Source organism: Lepidochelys kempii, chromosome 3, assembly GCF_965140265.1.
Source record: "Lepidochelys kempii isolate rLepKem1 chromosome 3, rLepKem1.hap2, whole genome shotgun sequence".
NCBI lineage: Eukaryota > Metazoa > Chordata > Testudines > Cheloniidae > Lepidochelys > Lepidochelys kempii.
The window spans coordinates 73,554,713-73,571,649 of record NC_133258.1 but is presented as its reverse complement, the minus strand read 5'-3'; the positions used below and the strand labels follow the sequence as shown (position 1 = coordinate 73,571,649).

Genomic DNA, 16,937 nt, shown 5'->3' with positions numbered 1-16,937 from the left:
GATTCTCGTTTTGAGCCTCAGCTAGACAAGTAAATACACAATTTAAAATAAAGATGTGTCTAGCTTAGGAGGAAAGTTTACTTAGATCTTGAAGATATTCCATTTACTATGTGCCAAACAAACTAAAGGAAGTATTTCTTCACACAACGCACAGTCAACCTGTGGAACTCTTTGCCAGAGGATGTTGTGAAGGCGAAGACTATAACAGGGTTCAAAAAAGAACTAGATAACTGAATGAAGGATAGGTCCATCAATGGCTATTAGCCAGGATGGGCAGGGATGGTGTCCCTAGCCTCTGTTTGCTAGGAATGGGCAACAGGGGATGATTAATCACTTGATTATCTGTTGTGTTCATTCCCTCTGAAGCACCTGGCATTGGCCACTGTCGGAAGACAGGATACTGGGCTACATGGACCATTGGTCTGACCCAGTATGGCCGCTCTTATGTGCCATTCGATCCTTGTTTGCCCCTCAGCCAAACTTTGCTAAAAATTCATAGTAAGCCAAGCAATTGCAGAAGTGAGGAAGGAAAAAGTTCTGGTCTTACCTTACTTTACGTGAAAAGCTTGCATGAAAACTGTGCATTTTTTTACTCTTAAGTCCTATGAAATTGTTTAACTGACATATTATATGCTTTTGTTTTTAACAGAGAAGCCTACAAAAGACTGTTATCTCACCTTACAGCAGCTGGTCAAAATGAGATACTAAAACTGGAAAATGAGACAAGTTAACAATGTATTGGTGATTAATTCTTTCCCCCTGAAATATGTGCACACTCTTACTGCCTGTACTGTTACTGTAATGCACTATCAAAGTTGTTTATCTTTACAAATAGAATCTATTTAATGCTTTTTAAAAGTTAAGCTGTTTTTCCAATAGCATTGGTAGCATTTGACTATTGTCAAATATGAAGAGTAATTCAAATTTTTTGTCTTTCAGTTGATGACTGAAAGATACTGCAAATTCATTAAATATTAGAAATATCCATCTAAAATTCACAAGACAATGTGTGGGATTTTCAGTAGAGCTGAAGTGATTTAGCACAAGTCCCACTGACGTTCAGTGTGTTTTGAACAAAATTTTAATTTCTAATGGGAAAGTGTTTTGTAGCTCAGAAATAAGTGTGCTGTGTAGAACTCTGGGGGTCAGGCAGCAGGCTTTTATACGGAGCACACAAAGGCACTTCCTGTAAGTATACTGAGCTTAGTGAATGCAACCTCTTCACCGAAAGCTGGGTCAGGGTTAAGCTATCTTACGTTAATAGAAAGGCCTGTGTATGTGTTGAACAGAATAGAGACAGGCATCCTAACCTTGCTCTTGTATTGAAACCTTTCGGGTCTCTCAGATTCCTCATCTCTGTTGCTTCTTCCCTCCATGCAGGACAAGTCTCAGGTTCCTGAATATCAAGAAGATCTCCCATTCTGACTGAAGTGTTAATTTCCTAGTCTTCCTCTTATCCTGGATTTAAAATGAACTAAATTACAAATCTAGTAAAATCTACAAAATTTGGTGTGAATTTCATTAGCTAGTTTAACTGAGACGAAGGATAAAGGGAGAGAGTGAGAAGGCTGATGCACTTAAAGATTTTGAAATCAGTTCTTCTAGTTAGTTCAGACTGTGTTTAACGTTGGATTAGCCTGGCTAGATGGATTTCTCAAACCTCTCACTGTGTCCTTGATAATCTCTTGATCCTTTCTCTAGTCCATCATAAAGGTTCCTAAACTTTAATTCTGTTCAGAGAAAAGTTATTTAAGATTCTGTAGAATTCACATCTTTCACTTGACTCATTAACATGGGTTCCTAAGATTTAGTCCTGTGGCATGGAAGTAGTATGTGTGTGCACCTTCTGGCAACATCATTGAATTGGTTATCTACTTTTAAAGTTACTCGGCCTTAACTTTACAGAGTTAATGGGGGAGGAGGAGAGACTATTTTTGTGTCTAACAACTACAGCTTCAGAAATGTCCCTAAAATCTTGTTTGGAGCAGCATCTGTTTTGTTACAGTGCTCCTATCAAGTAGAAACAGATAATCTTTTCCTTAAATCAGCTATTGTTGCATCAGATAAAGTAGTAACTAAAAGCCTCTTTAGGCTACTTAATAGTGCAGAACATGGAGGTTCTTTTCATTATGAAAGTGACTTATTGAACTTGTGTTATAAGCTTCTGCACCTGGAAGGAGTCTTATTCATCTCAAGAGGCTTGTGCTTCTAAAAAGCTTTTTTTTTTTTTTCTTTAAGAAAACTCTCCAAATGAGATTAATAGAGTTGCCTTTGAAATCTGAGTTTTATCACACAGTAGGTAGCAGAACAGATGTCTGACTGTAGTATTACTTCCTGAAAGTAAGCCCTTTGACTTTTAAAGAATAGGTATTGTAACAAATTATTTAATGATGTGTTCAGTGAGGTTTTTAAAAGTAGAGTTGATACTGTCTGTAAAGTTTCTAAAAAAGCAACAATGCTTTATGAAAATGTGACATAGCTCTTGGTGCATGAGACACTAATTTAAACAGTTTGGAAATTATTGTTCTTCTCTGTCAAAAAGTTCATGCAAACAGAAATAAAGCATTTTGCATGATATCACTCAACTACTGCCAAGCAGGCAATCTGGTGTAGTTTAATTATTTGGTGTGGATGGGGGCAGCTGCGACTGATAGTCTTGATAATAAAGAGAGCAAGGCTTTTGCAGAGTATTATGGGGTGGGGTGGCTTGTCTAGTATACCTCAAAACATTCCATCCAAATATTTCACTAGCAAAAAGGCTGCTGAATTACTTTAATTTTCCTTCAATATATTTTAAGTCTGAAACCAGCCATCTATTGTGTATGTCTGTTATAAGCTGTAGCCGTAAAGAGCCTTTAAGGTACTGAATATTGCATGTGTGTATACAAAGTATATTTAACCCTTTTACACTTCCTTTTAAACATCAGTTTTCATTTTAAATAATTTTAAATAAACCATTAATTTATAAGCTACTGCAGCCACACTGTGCACCTGCGGAAGGGCCAAAACCTGCCGATCAGTTGTACGTGGGGCCATTTGCAGAGGAGACCCCAGACCAGGTGGAGATTGTTCCCTGGAGAAGATCTCAAGAGAGTCTCTGCAGCTAGCTGCAGAGCAAGAGTGATTTTGGGGTGGCCTGGCCTGGATCTGCCCAATTGATCTGTTCATTTGTGGATCAGCTGAGCCAAAACCCCATGCAAGGGGAGCAACGGGCCACATTTGTGTCTCCTCCCCATTTATGGTAGCAGGAGTTTTACCCAGCTCTTCAGGCATCCTGCCTGCAAGGGATTGTAGATTCTGTTCAGCCCTGCAATATTTTAAAATTGAGTACTAAGTCCTTTTATGCCAGCTTTGCTCCATCCTTGCGATTTGGCCCTTTACAGGTTTCCCCTGTGGGATCCTCATTAGTATCGTAATGGAGCAGTGCCACTTCAAAAAACATAACAGCAGAAATGGTCTCCATGTTTTGTAGTACATTGTTAAAGTAATATTGCTCTTAGGCTTAGGCGTTTTATAGCATTTGTGACTTATTTCCATAATCAAGAGGAAAACCCAGCGAATAAGACTGTAGCTAGGATTGCTAATGGAATTCAACAAGACTTATATGCATATGCTTTGTCCAGCTCACTTTATGAATATATGAGCTGTTGACTTTCTAAGACATTTATGACATTATTCACCATCATCCCTACAGTGATGATTGTAATCACATGATAGCAGTATTCAATGGTATTTTGACCAAATATTAAATTTCTGTTAAAAAGTTTTCAAAACTACTACACTGGCTCATTAAATGTCATTTCTCTCTCCCCCACCCTCATAAAAAAAGGCAGCAGGAGGGCTGCTGTCAGTGTAACAAAAGCCTCATTTATACATCTTTCTTTTACTCTATCTGCTTCAGTACTGTTACTGTGTGTGTATGAGGAAGGCTTTCCACACTGAGACACACAGCACTGGTAACTGGATAAAAATAAAATACCTTTGTTATATATTTCCTCTATTACAGAATTCAGGATACTGATCTCCTCTGATCCAACATACTTTGGTATAGAACAACTCTCCAACACGCCTGCCAAACTGCAGATTCCTTTTTTTTCCTTTTCTTTTTCTTTTTGAACCCTAACATGATTCTCTTAAAAAAAAAAAGAAAAGAAAAAAAAGAAAAGGAAAGGAAAAAGGCATTGTTAAAAATTCACACTAACTTGCATTATTACCATGGAAATGTACATCTAGTTTGTAAGAATTTAACATTTTTGTATTGTTATTGGAAAGCAAGAACAAGATGTATTAAATTATGCCTCGCTTCCATTTTCACTAACAAAAAATGAAGCGAGGGGGCATTTCCTAAGATGAAATAGCTCATAAGATAGCAAATTTTACCTTTTTATGATGGACTAAGGCAGTGCACACATGCAAAGAATAAAGATCTGTACAGTCTTTTGTGTAATTATACAGAACATGAGCTTCCAGTAACATACACTACTTACCTCGTCATTTATGAAAACTTCCATAACTGTCCATTTAAATGGAATTGTGATATTTCCCTCAAGAAATTGATAATAGGCATTACTGCAGTCGTCTTTTTCCCTCTTCTGTAGCTTCTGAAAATTAGATATGTTGGGAGGTTTTTTAGGCACTACATTTCATCCTAATTTATCTGAATTATTTTTAGCTGCTTCTGTATTTAAAATGTGATGTAATCAGCCCTTCTGTTAGAAATGGTTACAAAAATACACTGACGATAAAAACCCAGTGCGGTGTCAACATGTCATAGCAGAGTTAGATTGTTTGTTTTAGAATACACAGAAGTATTCTAAAACAAAAATATGGTTAGGAAGTAAGTTTTGTCTCAAAACACTTCTTTGAGCTACTTACAAAACAAAATCTTTTGAAGGTGGTGGTCTGCCACTACACAGATGAAAAGCAACTGTTAACTAAAAGACCCTCATTCTGTATCTTGATCTATGTGGTCTTGTTACAGGTACAGGACTTTGCCCACCTCAAAGGGGTTACAGGATTGGGGCCAAAATTCACTACATTTTCTAGACCAACTTATTAAGCCCTACAGTGTAGTTCCTGGAAGTGTTTGCCTCTTACATTTGAACAGGACATTACTGTATAAGTAAGTTATCCTAGTACCAACCGAATACCCCATATTTATCAGTTGTAAATTGATTTCCCTCTTGTGTCTGTTTTGGTAAAAAGGTTAATATAAAATTATCATTTTAGTCCACGTGATGAATTCTGCGAGCAACATCAAAACCTGGCACAGCTAGTCTGGCAAATTAGACTTCCATACTCTAGGCTTATATTTCACAGTTGATATTATTTATACAGATATGTCTTAAAGGTACATATTTATTTTATCAGAAAATGGTCAGAAATTGGTTGAAGGGCAAACATTCAATACATTAAAAAATATACAAGCAACTTAAATTCACTAAGGAATTATAGGAGAGAAAAATGGAGATGATGCAACTTCCATTTCGTATAGGCAGTGTGATGTTGCTAAATTATGCCTTAGCCCAGGTCTACACTATGAATTTAGGTCGAATTTAGCAGCGTTAGATCAATTTAACCCTGCACCCGTCCACATGACGAAGCCATTTTTGTTGACTTAATGGGCTCTGAAAATCAATTTCTGTACTCCCTGAGGAGGGGATTAACGCTGAAATTGACATCGCCGGGTCGAATTTGGGGTAGTTTGGATGCTATTCAACGGTATTGGCCTCCGGAAGCAATCCCAGAGTGCTCCATTGTGACCGCTCTGGACAGCGCTCTCAACTTGGATGCACTGGCCAGGTAGACAGGAAAAGCCCCATGAACTTTTGAATTTCATTTCCTGTTTGGCCAGCGCAGCAAGCTGATCGGCAGAGTTGACCATGCAGATCTCATCAGCAGGGGTGACCATGGAGTCCCAGAATCGCAAAAGAGCTCCAGCATGGACCAGATGGGAGGTACTGTATCTGATCGATATATGGGGAGACGAATCTGTGCTATCAGAACTCTGTTCCAAAAGACAAAATGCCAAAATATTTGAAAAAAATCTCCAAGGGCATGAAGAACAGAGCCTATAACAGGTACCCACAGCAGTGCCACATGAAACTTAAGGAGCTCAGGCAAGCCTACCAAAAAACCAAAGAGGCAAACGCCTGCTAGGGGTCAGACCCCCAGACATGCCGCTTCTATGATGAGCTGTATGCAATTCTAGGGGGTACCCCTACAACTACCACACCCCTGTATGTTGACTCCTGCAAGGGAGTCTCACACAACAGGGATGAGGATTTTGGGGAGGAGGAGGTTGAAGATAGGGAAGCAGCGAAACCATTTTCCCCGACAGCCAGGAACTGTTTATCACCCTGGAGACAGTACCCTCCCAACCCATGCTCCCGGACCTTGAAGGCGGAGAAGGCACCTCTTGTGAGTGTACCTTTGTAAATATAATACACGGTTGAAAAGCAAGCGTGTTTAATGATTAATTTGCCCTGAATACTTGGGATGCATTCGCGGCCAGTACATCTACTGGAAAAGTCTGTTAACGTGTCTGGGGATGGAGCAGAAATCCTCCAGGGACATCTCAATGAAGCTCTCCTGGAGGTACTCCCAAAGCCTTTGCAAAAGGTTTCTGGGGAGGGCAGCCTTATTGCGTCCTCCATGGCAGGACACTTTACCACACCAGGCCAGTAGCACGTAGTCTGGAATCATTGCATAAGAAAGCATTGCAGTGTATGGTCCCGGTGTTTGCTGGCATTCAAGCAACATCTGTTCTTCATCCCTCTGTGTTAGCCTCAGGAGAGTGATATCGTTCATGGTCACCTGGTTGAAATAGGGGAATTTATTAAGGGGATATTCAGAGGTGGCCGTACCTGCTGGGCTGTTTGCCTGTGGCTGAAAAGAAATTATCCCCGCTGTTAGCCACGTGGTGGGGGGAAGCGATCATCCCAGAGAATTGGGTGTGTGTGGCGGGAGGGTGGTGGTTTAGTTGGGTTTGTGCTTAACGTTAACCCGAAAACATCAGCAGATCTTTGACTGCATTGGCTACTTGCATCACAGCAGCCCCCACAGTAGATTTGCCCACTCCAAATTGATTCCCAACTGACCAATAGCTGTCTGGCATTGCAAGCTTCCAGAGGGCTATTGACACTCGCTTGTGAACTGTGAGAGCTGCTCTCATCTTGGTATTCTTGCGCTTCAGGGCAGGGGAAAGCAAGTCACAAAGTTCCATGGAAGTGCCCTTACGCATGCGAAAGTTTTGCAGCCACTGGGAATCGTCCCAGACCTGCAAGACTATGCGGTCCCACCAGTCTGTACTTGTTTTCCAGGCCCAGAATTGGCATTCCACGGCATGAACCTGCCCCATTATCACCATGATGTCCAAATTGCCAGGGCCCGTGCTTTGAGAGAAGTCTATGTCCATGTCCTCATCACTCTTGTCACCGCACTGCCATCGCCTCCTCGCCTGCTTTTGTGGGTTCTGGTTCTGCATATACTGCATGATAATGTGTAAGGTGTTTACAGTGCTCATAACTGCTGCGGTGATCTGAGCGGGCTCCATGCTTGCCGTAATATGGTGTCTGTAGGAGAGCAGAGTTGCAGGGGAAGCGGTGTTTGGATGACCAGTTTTGCAGACCTACTGCACCGTCAGCTGAGCAGGCTGCATGCTTGCCGTGGTATGGTGAGACAAGAGCAGGAGAGCAGAGTTGCAGCGGAAGCAGTGGAGAATAGATATTTATAAAGAACGACGAGAGGACCTGCAAGGTGGATTCATGGCACCAGGAGAGCGGAGTTGCAGCGGATGACGACTGTCATATAGAGGACCTGCTAGACCACCAGGAGAGCAGGACAGCAGAGTTTTGCAGACCTACTGCACCATCTGCTGCCAGCAGCACCAGGACACAACAGCGGCGGTGTCAGTAAACTGAGCTGAGCGGGCTGCACGCTTGCCGTGGTATGGCGAGACGAGCAGGAGAGCAGAATTGCAGCAGAAGCGGTGGAGAATAGATATTTATAAAGAATGACGAGAGGACCTGTGAAGTGGATTCATGGCACCAGGAGAGCAGAGTGGCAGCAGAAGCAGTTGTTCAATGACGATGGTTTGCAGTCCTACTGCACCGTCTGTTGAAAGCAGTATGGCGCCTGCACGGAAAAAAGGCACGAAACGATTGCTATCGTTGCTTCCAGGGAGGGAGGGGCCACTGATATGTACCCAAAACCACCACGACAATGGTTTTGCCCCATCAGGCATTGGGAGCACAACTCAGAATTCCAATGGGTGGCGGAGACTACAGGAACTGTGGGATAGCTACCCACAGTGCAATGCTCCGAAAGTCGACACTAGCCTCGGCACTCCGCCGACTTAATGTGCTTAGTGGGGACACACACAATCGACTGTATAAAATCGCTTTCTAAAAAGTAGACTTCTATAAATTCGACCTAATTTCGTAGTGGAGACATACCCTTAGACAAGCAGTGCTCCTGCAGAAGGTATCTTGATTTCTTATATATAATTTTTTTGAGCATTATAGAAAAGCTGCTGTAGCGTTGCATTATAACAATTAACCTCTACTGAAAATACCCTTGAATGCTGATATTCTCTCCTTTTCTTTCAAAAATTATTTTGAAAAAATTCTAAGTAATTTTCCCAGAAACAAAATGATGATATCCCTTTACATAATCTACATTCTTAAACTGCCTGCCAAGTCTTCCTTCCCTGCAAACTCTTGACTGCAGAGAAAGTATTGTAAACTTGCCCTCTTCATTTATTCTACATTTTAATTTTCAGTAAACAGATGCTGCCTTTTTTCACACTTGTTCCACATTCTGCCTAAGTTGTTTCTGCTTGTGTGCATGTTCAATTATCTCTTTCTTCCTGATCCTGCAACTGATGTACTAAATTTCTATATGGGTAGGGGAAAAAAAAGAACCCTAGGCAAACCTCAAGGCAAAACAGTACAAACTTTTGTAATTCTATCTCAGGTCCAGGTACTCTACCTGAAAGTGAATAAATCATGAATATACAGCATACAATAGATATACTGGGATTTTAAAAAACATATTCTACAAAATTTTCTTGATACTGACAACTGGGCCACAACATCTCAATATTTCTTTGGTCAGTGCTTGGATGTGAAATGCTCAAGGGAAAATGAAGATGCTGTAGAAAGTGAAGTTGATGTTATCAGTGTTCTTTCATCTGTGTCAAACCAGTGTCTTAGCACTATGCTCAGGAATCATCAGATAAGCCACACGAGATGGCTGAATTTCAGTCACTGGTGATGTGGTGCCTAAATGTACAACTGATAAGACACCTCCATATCCTTTGGGACAAAATGCACTATATAAAAAGTAAATATTACTCTTTATGGGTGTGACCTAAAATATAGACCACAGGATATAAGTATTGGATGATTCATTACAGCTCAAGATCTTGTGACTCAAAGATCTATTTCCAGATGCTAGCAGATTTAGTCAATAAAAATAAGAAAATGAGCAGTACCCACATGGCCTGTATCCCAACAATGTATAGCCCCACTACTGAATTATTCAGTCTTACCGCTATTTCCCCTTATTAAGCTGGTGAAGAGGCATGAGTGAGTTATTGCTTGAGATCTTGTCCATTACTCCACACTCTTTTCTCCAGTTGGAAGCCCAAGCGAATTATGTTACCATCAGCTTTCCCACTGTTTTCTTCTCTTCTTCTTTCACTCATAGAGTAGACTGGCCATGTGGAAAACATTCTTTTCCTTTTCTGGTCCAAAAATAAAGTGACAACTTAAGGCTCTGTCAAAAAATAGCAGTTGGACATATCTTCTATTGGACCGCAGGGTCAAAACTGGTGACTTGGCAGGAACGGATGCTGGGTTTGACTCACTCCAAGATTTGCGTTGGCAGAAGATTTGGTAAATTTCACACCACTGAAGTCTCTGTAGAGACTGGGCCTATGGAAGGCACCCACACCAAGGAGCCTGCAGCCCATCCAGCCTCAGAAATGGGTAGCGCTAGTTGGGGATGTGCTGATTCAATTGCATCCACTGCATAGCCTCCGCCAGCAGGACTCCTACAGAACTCCAGTTGCTAGTCAAAGCTGCCTTCTCGAAACCATCACCTGCTCACCCCCATTCCTGCCTAGAGGACAGTATACCACGCTGGCACCAGGGAGCACCTCTTTGCATAATTTCTCACTTGGCAAAAGATAAATGGCACTCCCTAACTTTAGGCACTGAAAAGTAGAATTCCTCCTCCCTTTTGGAGTCAGGTGTAAATCTGCATGTTCTATAACTGAAGCTGCAAATAGCACAGTATGCAGAAGGTATAGGGGGCTAGAGGACATGATTTATGAGGAGAGGCTGAGGGAACTGGGATTATTTAGTCTGCAGAAGAGAAGAATGAGGGGGGATTTGATAGCTGCTTTCAACTACCTGAAAGGGGGTTTCAAAGAGGATGGATCTAGACTGTTCTCAGTGGTAGCAGATGACAGAACGAGGAGTAATGGTCTCAAGTTGCAATGGGGGAGGTTTAGTTTGGATATTAAGAAAAACTTTTTCACTAGGAGGGTGGTGAAGCACTGGAATGTGTTACCTAGGGAGGTGGTGGAATCTCCTTCCTTAGAGGTTTTTAAGGTCAGGCTTGACAAAGCCCTGGCTGGGATGGTTTAGTTTGGGGATTGGTCCTGCTTTGAGCAGGGGGTTGGACTAGATGACCTCCTGAGGTCCCTTCCAACCCTGATATTCTATGATTCTATAAAGGTAAGTGGTCAACATGAAAGATGTCTGTGATTGCTGGAGCAGAATCCTGACACTAATTGAAGCATGGGCTATGTTCTCTGGCTCTGGAACTCTAAGACTAATGTAATGCAGTTGCACAGCTGTTTAAAACTGCTATTCACCAGGATAGACAATTGATGATTACAACCAGAGCAGTAAAAGTGTTGAAAGACCAGAGCAAATATGATAACTTTTTCTTGCCATATACTCTCCTGTCTGTCGGTCCTTGAACTGTATGGCACATGCAGCTTTGCATAAGGAAACTAATGCCACTCCAAGTTCTAGAAACTTTCTACGCAGCCTGCTGCCATGGGTAAACGGGCAGTTAAAAAAATGGTAATCTTCTGTTCTTCTGAAAGAAACCTTTTAACTATAACTTCACAGCTGTGGCTAGCTGACCATATGGGGGACTGGTGAGTGGACTGGGGTTTACAGAAATTAAAATACCAAAACAAGATGTGTAAATGCAGAAAATATCCTGGGAACTTTTGTCTGTCTCAGTGCTTTACAAACTTCAGTAAGTTCTCCCAACACCAGTGAAATGGGTAGTATTATATACACCTTTTCTAGATGGGGGAAATCAGACTAGAAGTTGATGACTCATTCATATGCAGAACCAGTATCAGAAGCTGGGGGCCTCTCAGACCCCTGCTCCCATCACTTAGACCACGCTCCCAAGAGAATAAAACGATGCTGCTGGAAAATACAAACAACTCAGTCCTGGAAATTCCAACTACAAAGCAAGGCATAGACCCCATACACTATGTAGGGAGATTACTTTCAAGAATTCCTGTTCTGTATGGAGAAACTAAGAAATGCCTCTGGATGCTGGTCTGCAGGAGACCAGAGAAAAGCAAAATAAAAAATTCAGACACCTTCGAGACCCATGAGCCATGCAGTTAGGGGGGAAAAATATCTTGATCTAAACTTCACAGCTGAGTCTTCATGGAAAGAAAGTATTGTCAGTGCTCAGATAATCATTCCCAGTGACAAATATGCAGTTAGATCTCTTCGACCCTGTCTACCTTTAAGTTGTCTAGGACAATTGATAAAACAATTTTTGATACAAAATCTATGCTGACACATTGAAAAGGTGAAGTTTCCTAAGGACAACTCCAAGAAGAAGAATCAGATGGGATAAGTAGAACTTCCTTTTATCACTAACAGTAGCCCTGAAAAGAGTTACCATCTGTACGATCAAATTTATTTGACCCAGTAACAGCTCTCATCGGACTAAGAGCAAAATGCTCCTCTCCAAAAATGCACTGGGTATTCCTTGATTCTATTCTGGACTTGAAATTACCATGAATAGCAACGGGAATTCTATGTTCTGAGATCTGTTCAAATATTATGGTGGTGTGGGACCTATAAGTACATAGATCAGAGAAATACATTGCGGCCGTAGGTCATCAACCGAGAGGTTTAATAGTATTCTTCTTGGTTAATATTTCTGAACACCCATGTTGTCACATATATGCAAATAAATGGCAAAAACATCAAAAAAAAAAAAAGGGCAGGGGGTCACAATAGCCAGAGAAAACCAGAATATAATGGTTTGGTTTTATTATTATAAATTGTACAGACACCTGGAGTATTGCAGGGAGACACAATATTTTATTTATTCTTTCAATTTATATAAACTTTATTATACACCGATTTAGCCTCTGGAAGCCAGTGATTTGTGGTACCATATGTTGGACAAAATGAGACTGTTCATTGAGAATTCTAAATATGGTAACCCTTTACAAACTGGCTACTAAAAATATGAAGTAAATGGTGCATTTTAATTATATAGTAAAGAGGTTATTTCCAATCATTAAAAGATTGCCGGTATCAGGAAGGATTGATCATCTGATAGAAGATAACATTTAAAAGTAGACCTTGGTAAATAAAGATAATTTTGTATATCAATTTCTTCGACAAGTAGGTTCAGTACACTGTTGTACAGTAATAGCCACTGAAACCTCAGTGTATTCTGTATTCGGATGAGATGCAAAAAATCAGTTTCTTGGTAGATGCCCATAATAAATTTAAAGAGGAAAGAGGTTTGGTGTTTTTTTTACTTTATTATGCTTCACGCTATCTAAATTTCCAATAAAGTTTTCTTAAATGAGAAACTTCAGTGGTGAAGAAGTTGGGAACTGAAGGTCAATGCATTTATCCTTTTTGCCACAGGTACCTAGGAAGTTGAATAATTTAGCATAATAGAATATTGTCCTTGTTAAGCTTATAAACATTGTATTATATTGTCTTTGAACAGGGCCACTGCCATCCATTTAATGTGCAGACCCCAAGGAACAACAGGGCCGGCAGGATGCTGGGTGCACTCAGAATGCCTTTCAAAGATGCATAAAGAATTTAAATAGAGGCAGGTAATAAGTTGTCACCCAGAGAAAATGGCAAATGGGTTGGTATGAAGTGTATGTTCCTAATTTGGGCCAGAGAGAAATTGCAGACTGAGGTGTGAGCCTTTAGTGAAAAAAATGTTCATTTTTTTGCCTATTGTTATTTGACTTTAAGACAAATGTGTAGAAGATAAAGCAGCATTTCATGCTTAATTGATCCAAATGTGAAATTGCTGTATGCAGCGCTTTCCCCCCCATTTGCTTTTATGGATGGTGCATTCTTTTTCTCACATAGTGCCAATCCTGTGGTGAGGCACTTGTAAAGTCTGGAGGTTCGGGCATGTGAAATAGGGAGCTGGAAGGAAGCATGCTGCTATTCCATTAGAAGCAAAAGGAAGTGTAGGCCCGTAGAATACTTCTTCTTTCCCTTCCTTGCTAATATCCAGCACCTGCAGGACCAAAATGCTGAAAATAATATTTCAAGGATCACAGAAGAAATAGGCAACAAATTTGCTGGCACATATTGTATACACTTATTAATCCCAAGGAAATGCAGTTTCAGCCCAATGGCTTTTATTTAGGGATCAAGTGCTGTATTAATGTCCATATCACCCAAATCTTATCCTAGCCGTCACTTAATAGCAAATGGTAAAATTTGATCCCACTTACTAGCTCTACACTTGCATGGTTGCACATGTAGAACTCTGCACTGAAACACTAAACCATTACTACGAAATATGAATCATTTATCAAACTGGTATTTAGACGAGCAAGGGAACTCAGGGCCAGCTGAATGACAGAGTAAATGAAGGCATCCAGAGAAAAGTGCTTTTCTTCAGAAAGAGGGAACAGCATGCTGAATTTGAAAATAGAAGGGCTTATAGTGCTGGTTAAAGCTAGGCAGCGTGCCAGCAACTGAGAGCATATGTAGTCAACACTTACAGCTCTGCCAAAGCACTTTCTCATTTGTTATATTTTTTTCTTCTAGGCCCGAGTCTCTCTTGGGCAGACTGCCAGTTCTGAGATGGTTCTGTGATGTGGGGAAACGTCCACGCAAAAGCAGGACCCAAAATGCATTTTCACTTCCCATCAAGTAGTATTTAAACAGAGATGAAATAGTACTCAAAAGGTCCCACAGATTATAAACAAGTGTGTTTGTTAGTACGTTTCCCAATTTGATATTGTGCTGTTTGTTACATTTTGTGCACTGTACAGTGTTCCTATCCAAGCCATTGTGAATTAATTTTCCATTTACAATTGACCAAGTAAATTATGTTACCCCACTCAACTTGTCATCACTGATGTTTCTACAACTGGGGCACTGCATCACTCAGAAAAATGAAAATAAGTCACCTAAAGCCCAGAGGTAAGTATATACAGAGCCCTGTGCGGATACAAATTTATATCCATGTATGTGGATATCTGCAGCTATAAATCAGTATCCGTGGAACCACAGGCTCTCCTGGGAACCACAGCTGAGAAAGCAGTGGAACTTGGGGCTGCCACTCCCAGGAGCCAGTGCTGGCAGCTCTTCCAGCACAGCTATACTGCCCGCAGCCCAGCCCTGCCCCCAGCTCTGCCCCCATCCCTTCCACGCAACTGTGCACACTGCTTGAACACAAGAGCGTGATCAGGGACAGCTGCTGATGAGCCTGGTGCCTACCCCAGTGGGCAGGACTGGGGGCAGTACAGCTGTGCCAGAGGAGCTGCCGGCGTGAGGCGCTGGCTCCTAGGAGCGGCGGCCCCACGTTCTGCTCCTTTCGCTGCTGTGGTTCCCGGGAGAGCCCTGCGGTTCCGTGGAGGCCAATTTATATCCGCAGATATAAATTTGTATCCACACAGGGCTCTAAGTGAGAAAGAGAGAGAGAGACAGTGTGTGAAAATGACCTTACTAGATGTCGGGGAATAGAAAATTACATTAGGGTCATAGAAGCAACAAGGGAGAAAACAGTGGGGGAACTGCTCAACATTTTAGATGTCTATACACAAATACAAGGAATATGGGGAAGACCTGGCAGTATTAGTACATAAGAAATTACATCTTAATGGCATCACTGAAACTTGGTGGGATAAATCACGTGACTAGAATACTGAGGGTTACAGCTTGTTCACAAAGGACAGGCAGGGGAAAAAGGGAGGAGGTGTTGCATTATACATTAAGAATATATACACTTGTTCTGAGATCCAGAAGGAGGTGACTGGCAGACCAGCTGAATGTCTCTGGGTGAAGATAAAAGTATATGTGGGAAACCAGGGGCAACATCATGTAGGAGTCTACTGTCAGGAAGAGGTAGATAAGGAATTTCTAGTAAAAATAACATAAATATCCAAAACAAGACTTAGTAGTAATGTGGGATTTTAACTATCCAGCCATCTATTGGAAAAGTAGTATGGCAAAACAAAATGTCCAATAAGTTCTTCAAATGTATTAGGGACAGTATTGTTTCTGAAGATGGAGAAAATAACAAGGTGAGTAACAGGGAGGAAAGGAGTACTTGTGGCACCTTAGAGACTAACCAATTTATTTGAGCATGAGCTTTCGTGAGCTACAGCTCACTTCATCGGATGCATGTAGCTCACGAAAGCTCATGCTCAAATAAATTGGTTAGTCTCTAAGGTGCCACAAGTACTCCTTTTCTTTTTGCGAATACAGACTAACCCGGCTGTTACTCTGTAACAGGGAGGAATTGAGGCAAATCTGAAGGTGGAAGGCAATTTGGATGGAAGTAATCGTGCAATTACAGATTTAATGATTATAGGGAAAGGAAGGAGTGGGAGCAGCAGAATAAAGATATTGGACTCCACCAAACTTAAAACATAGGGAAATATATGTGAAGAAAATGTAAGGGAACAAGTTGTTTAGGAGAACTGGCAGTTTCTCAGAGACAATATTAAAGGTGCAGCAGCAAACTATTCTGAGGAGAAGGAAAGATAGGGAGAATAGTAAGATGCTGATACGGCTCCCTCAAGAGCTCTTTAATGATCTGCAGATTAAAAAGGAATCCTACAAAAAGTGGAAACAGTGACAAATTGCTAAGGATCAGTCCAAAACAATAGCACAAGCATGTAGGGACAAAATCAGAAAGGCTAAGAAACAAAATATGTTACACCTAGCACAGGACATCAAAGGCAATAAGAAGAGGTTCTATAAATACATAAGAGCAAGAGAAAGGTTGAAGGAAATGTAGTTCCACTACTTAGCATAGGAGAACTATTAACAGATGACCTCAAGAAGGTGGAGGTGTTTAATATCTGTTTAGTTTCAGTCTTTCTTAAAAGATAATGGTGACTGAATACTCAACACAATTAAAATCAACAAGGTGAAAGGAATACAAGCCAAAATAGGGAAAGAACAGGTTGAAGAATATTTTGATAAGTTTGATGTATTCACTTCAACAGATCTTGACAAAAATCACCCTTAGGTACATAAGGAACTAGCCGAACGAATGGTTAGCGATTATCTTTAAGAACGTGTAGAGGACAAGTGAGGTCCCAGAGGACTGGAGAAGGGCAAACATAGCACCAAACTTTAAAAAAAAGGAACAAAGAGGACTCAAAGAATTACAGACCAGTTGGCCTAACTTCACTACCCAGAAAGATACTGGAATAAACTATTAATTTGTAAGCATCTAGAGGATAATAAGGTGATAAGTAATGGCCAACATGGATTTGTGAAGAACAAATTTTGCCGGTCCAATCTACTTTCCTTCTTTGACAGGGTTATTGGCCCAGGGGCCAGGATGTTGTAGACATCATGTATTTTGATTTTGACACAGTTCCACCTGACATTCTCATAAGTAGAGAATTGTGGTCTAGATGAAATTACTAT

The 16,937-nt window shown here is 41.0% G+C and overlaps 2 protein-coding genes across 21 annotated transcripts in view; one reads left to right on the top strand and one right to left on the bottom strand.

Annotated features, from left to right (window-relative positions):
- The window catches only part of MMS22L (MMS22 like, DNA repair protein), a 151,157-nt gene extending 148,572 nt beyond the window's left edge, over window positions 1-2,585 (top strand). The window contains exon 25 of the mRNA XM_073336800.1: window positions 650-2,585. Within this exon, the coding sequence (XP_073192901.1) occupies window positions 650-731 (82 nt within the window). The 3' untranslated portion in view covers window positions 732-2,585. The remainder of the gene's footprint in view (window positions 1-649) is intronic.
- The window catches only part of KLHL32 (kelch like family member 32), a 247,313-nt gene that overhangs the window by 34,490 nt on the left and 195,886 nt on the right, over window positions 1-16,937 (bottom strand). For 8 of the 20 annotated variants that reach the window (XM_073336803.1, XM_073336810.1, XM_073336802.1 and 5 more), the window contains one exon: window positions 12,300-13,557. In XM_073336803.1, coding sequence (XP_073192904.1) covers window positions 13,396-13,557 — 162 coding nt within the window. In that variant the 3' untranslated portion in view covers window positions 12,300-13,395. Of the gene's footprint in view, window positions 1-1,310; window positions 1,459-3,979; window positions 4,133-4,487; window positions 4,602-9,407; window positions 9,749-12,299; window positions 13,574-16,937 lie in introns of those variants that run through there. The other 12 variants (XM_073336813.1, XM_073336818.1, XM_073336815.1 and 9 more) reach the window with 6 other exon arrangements.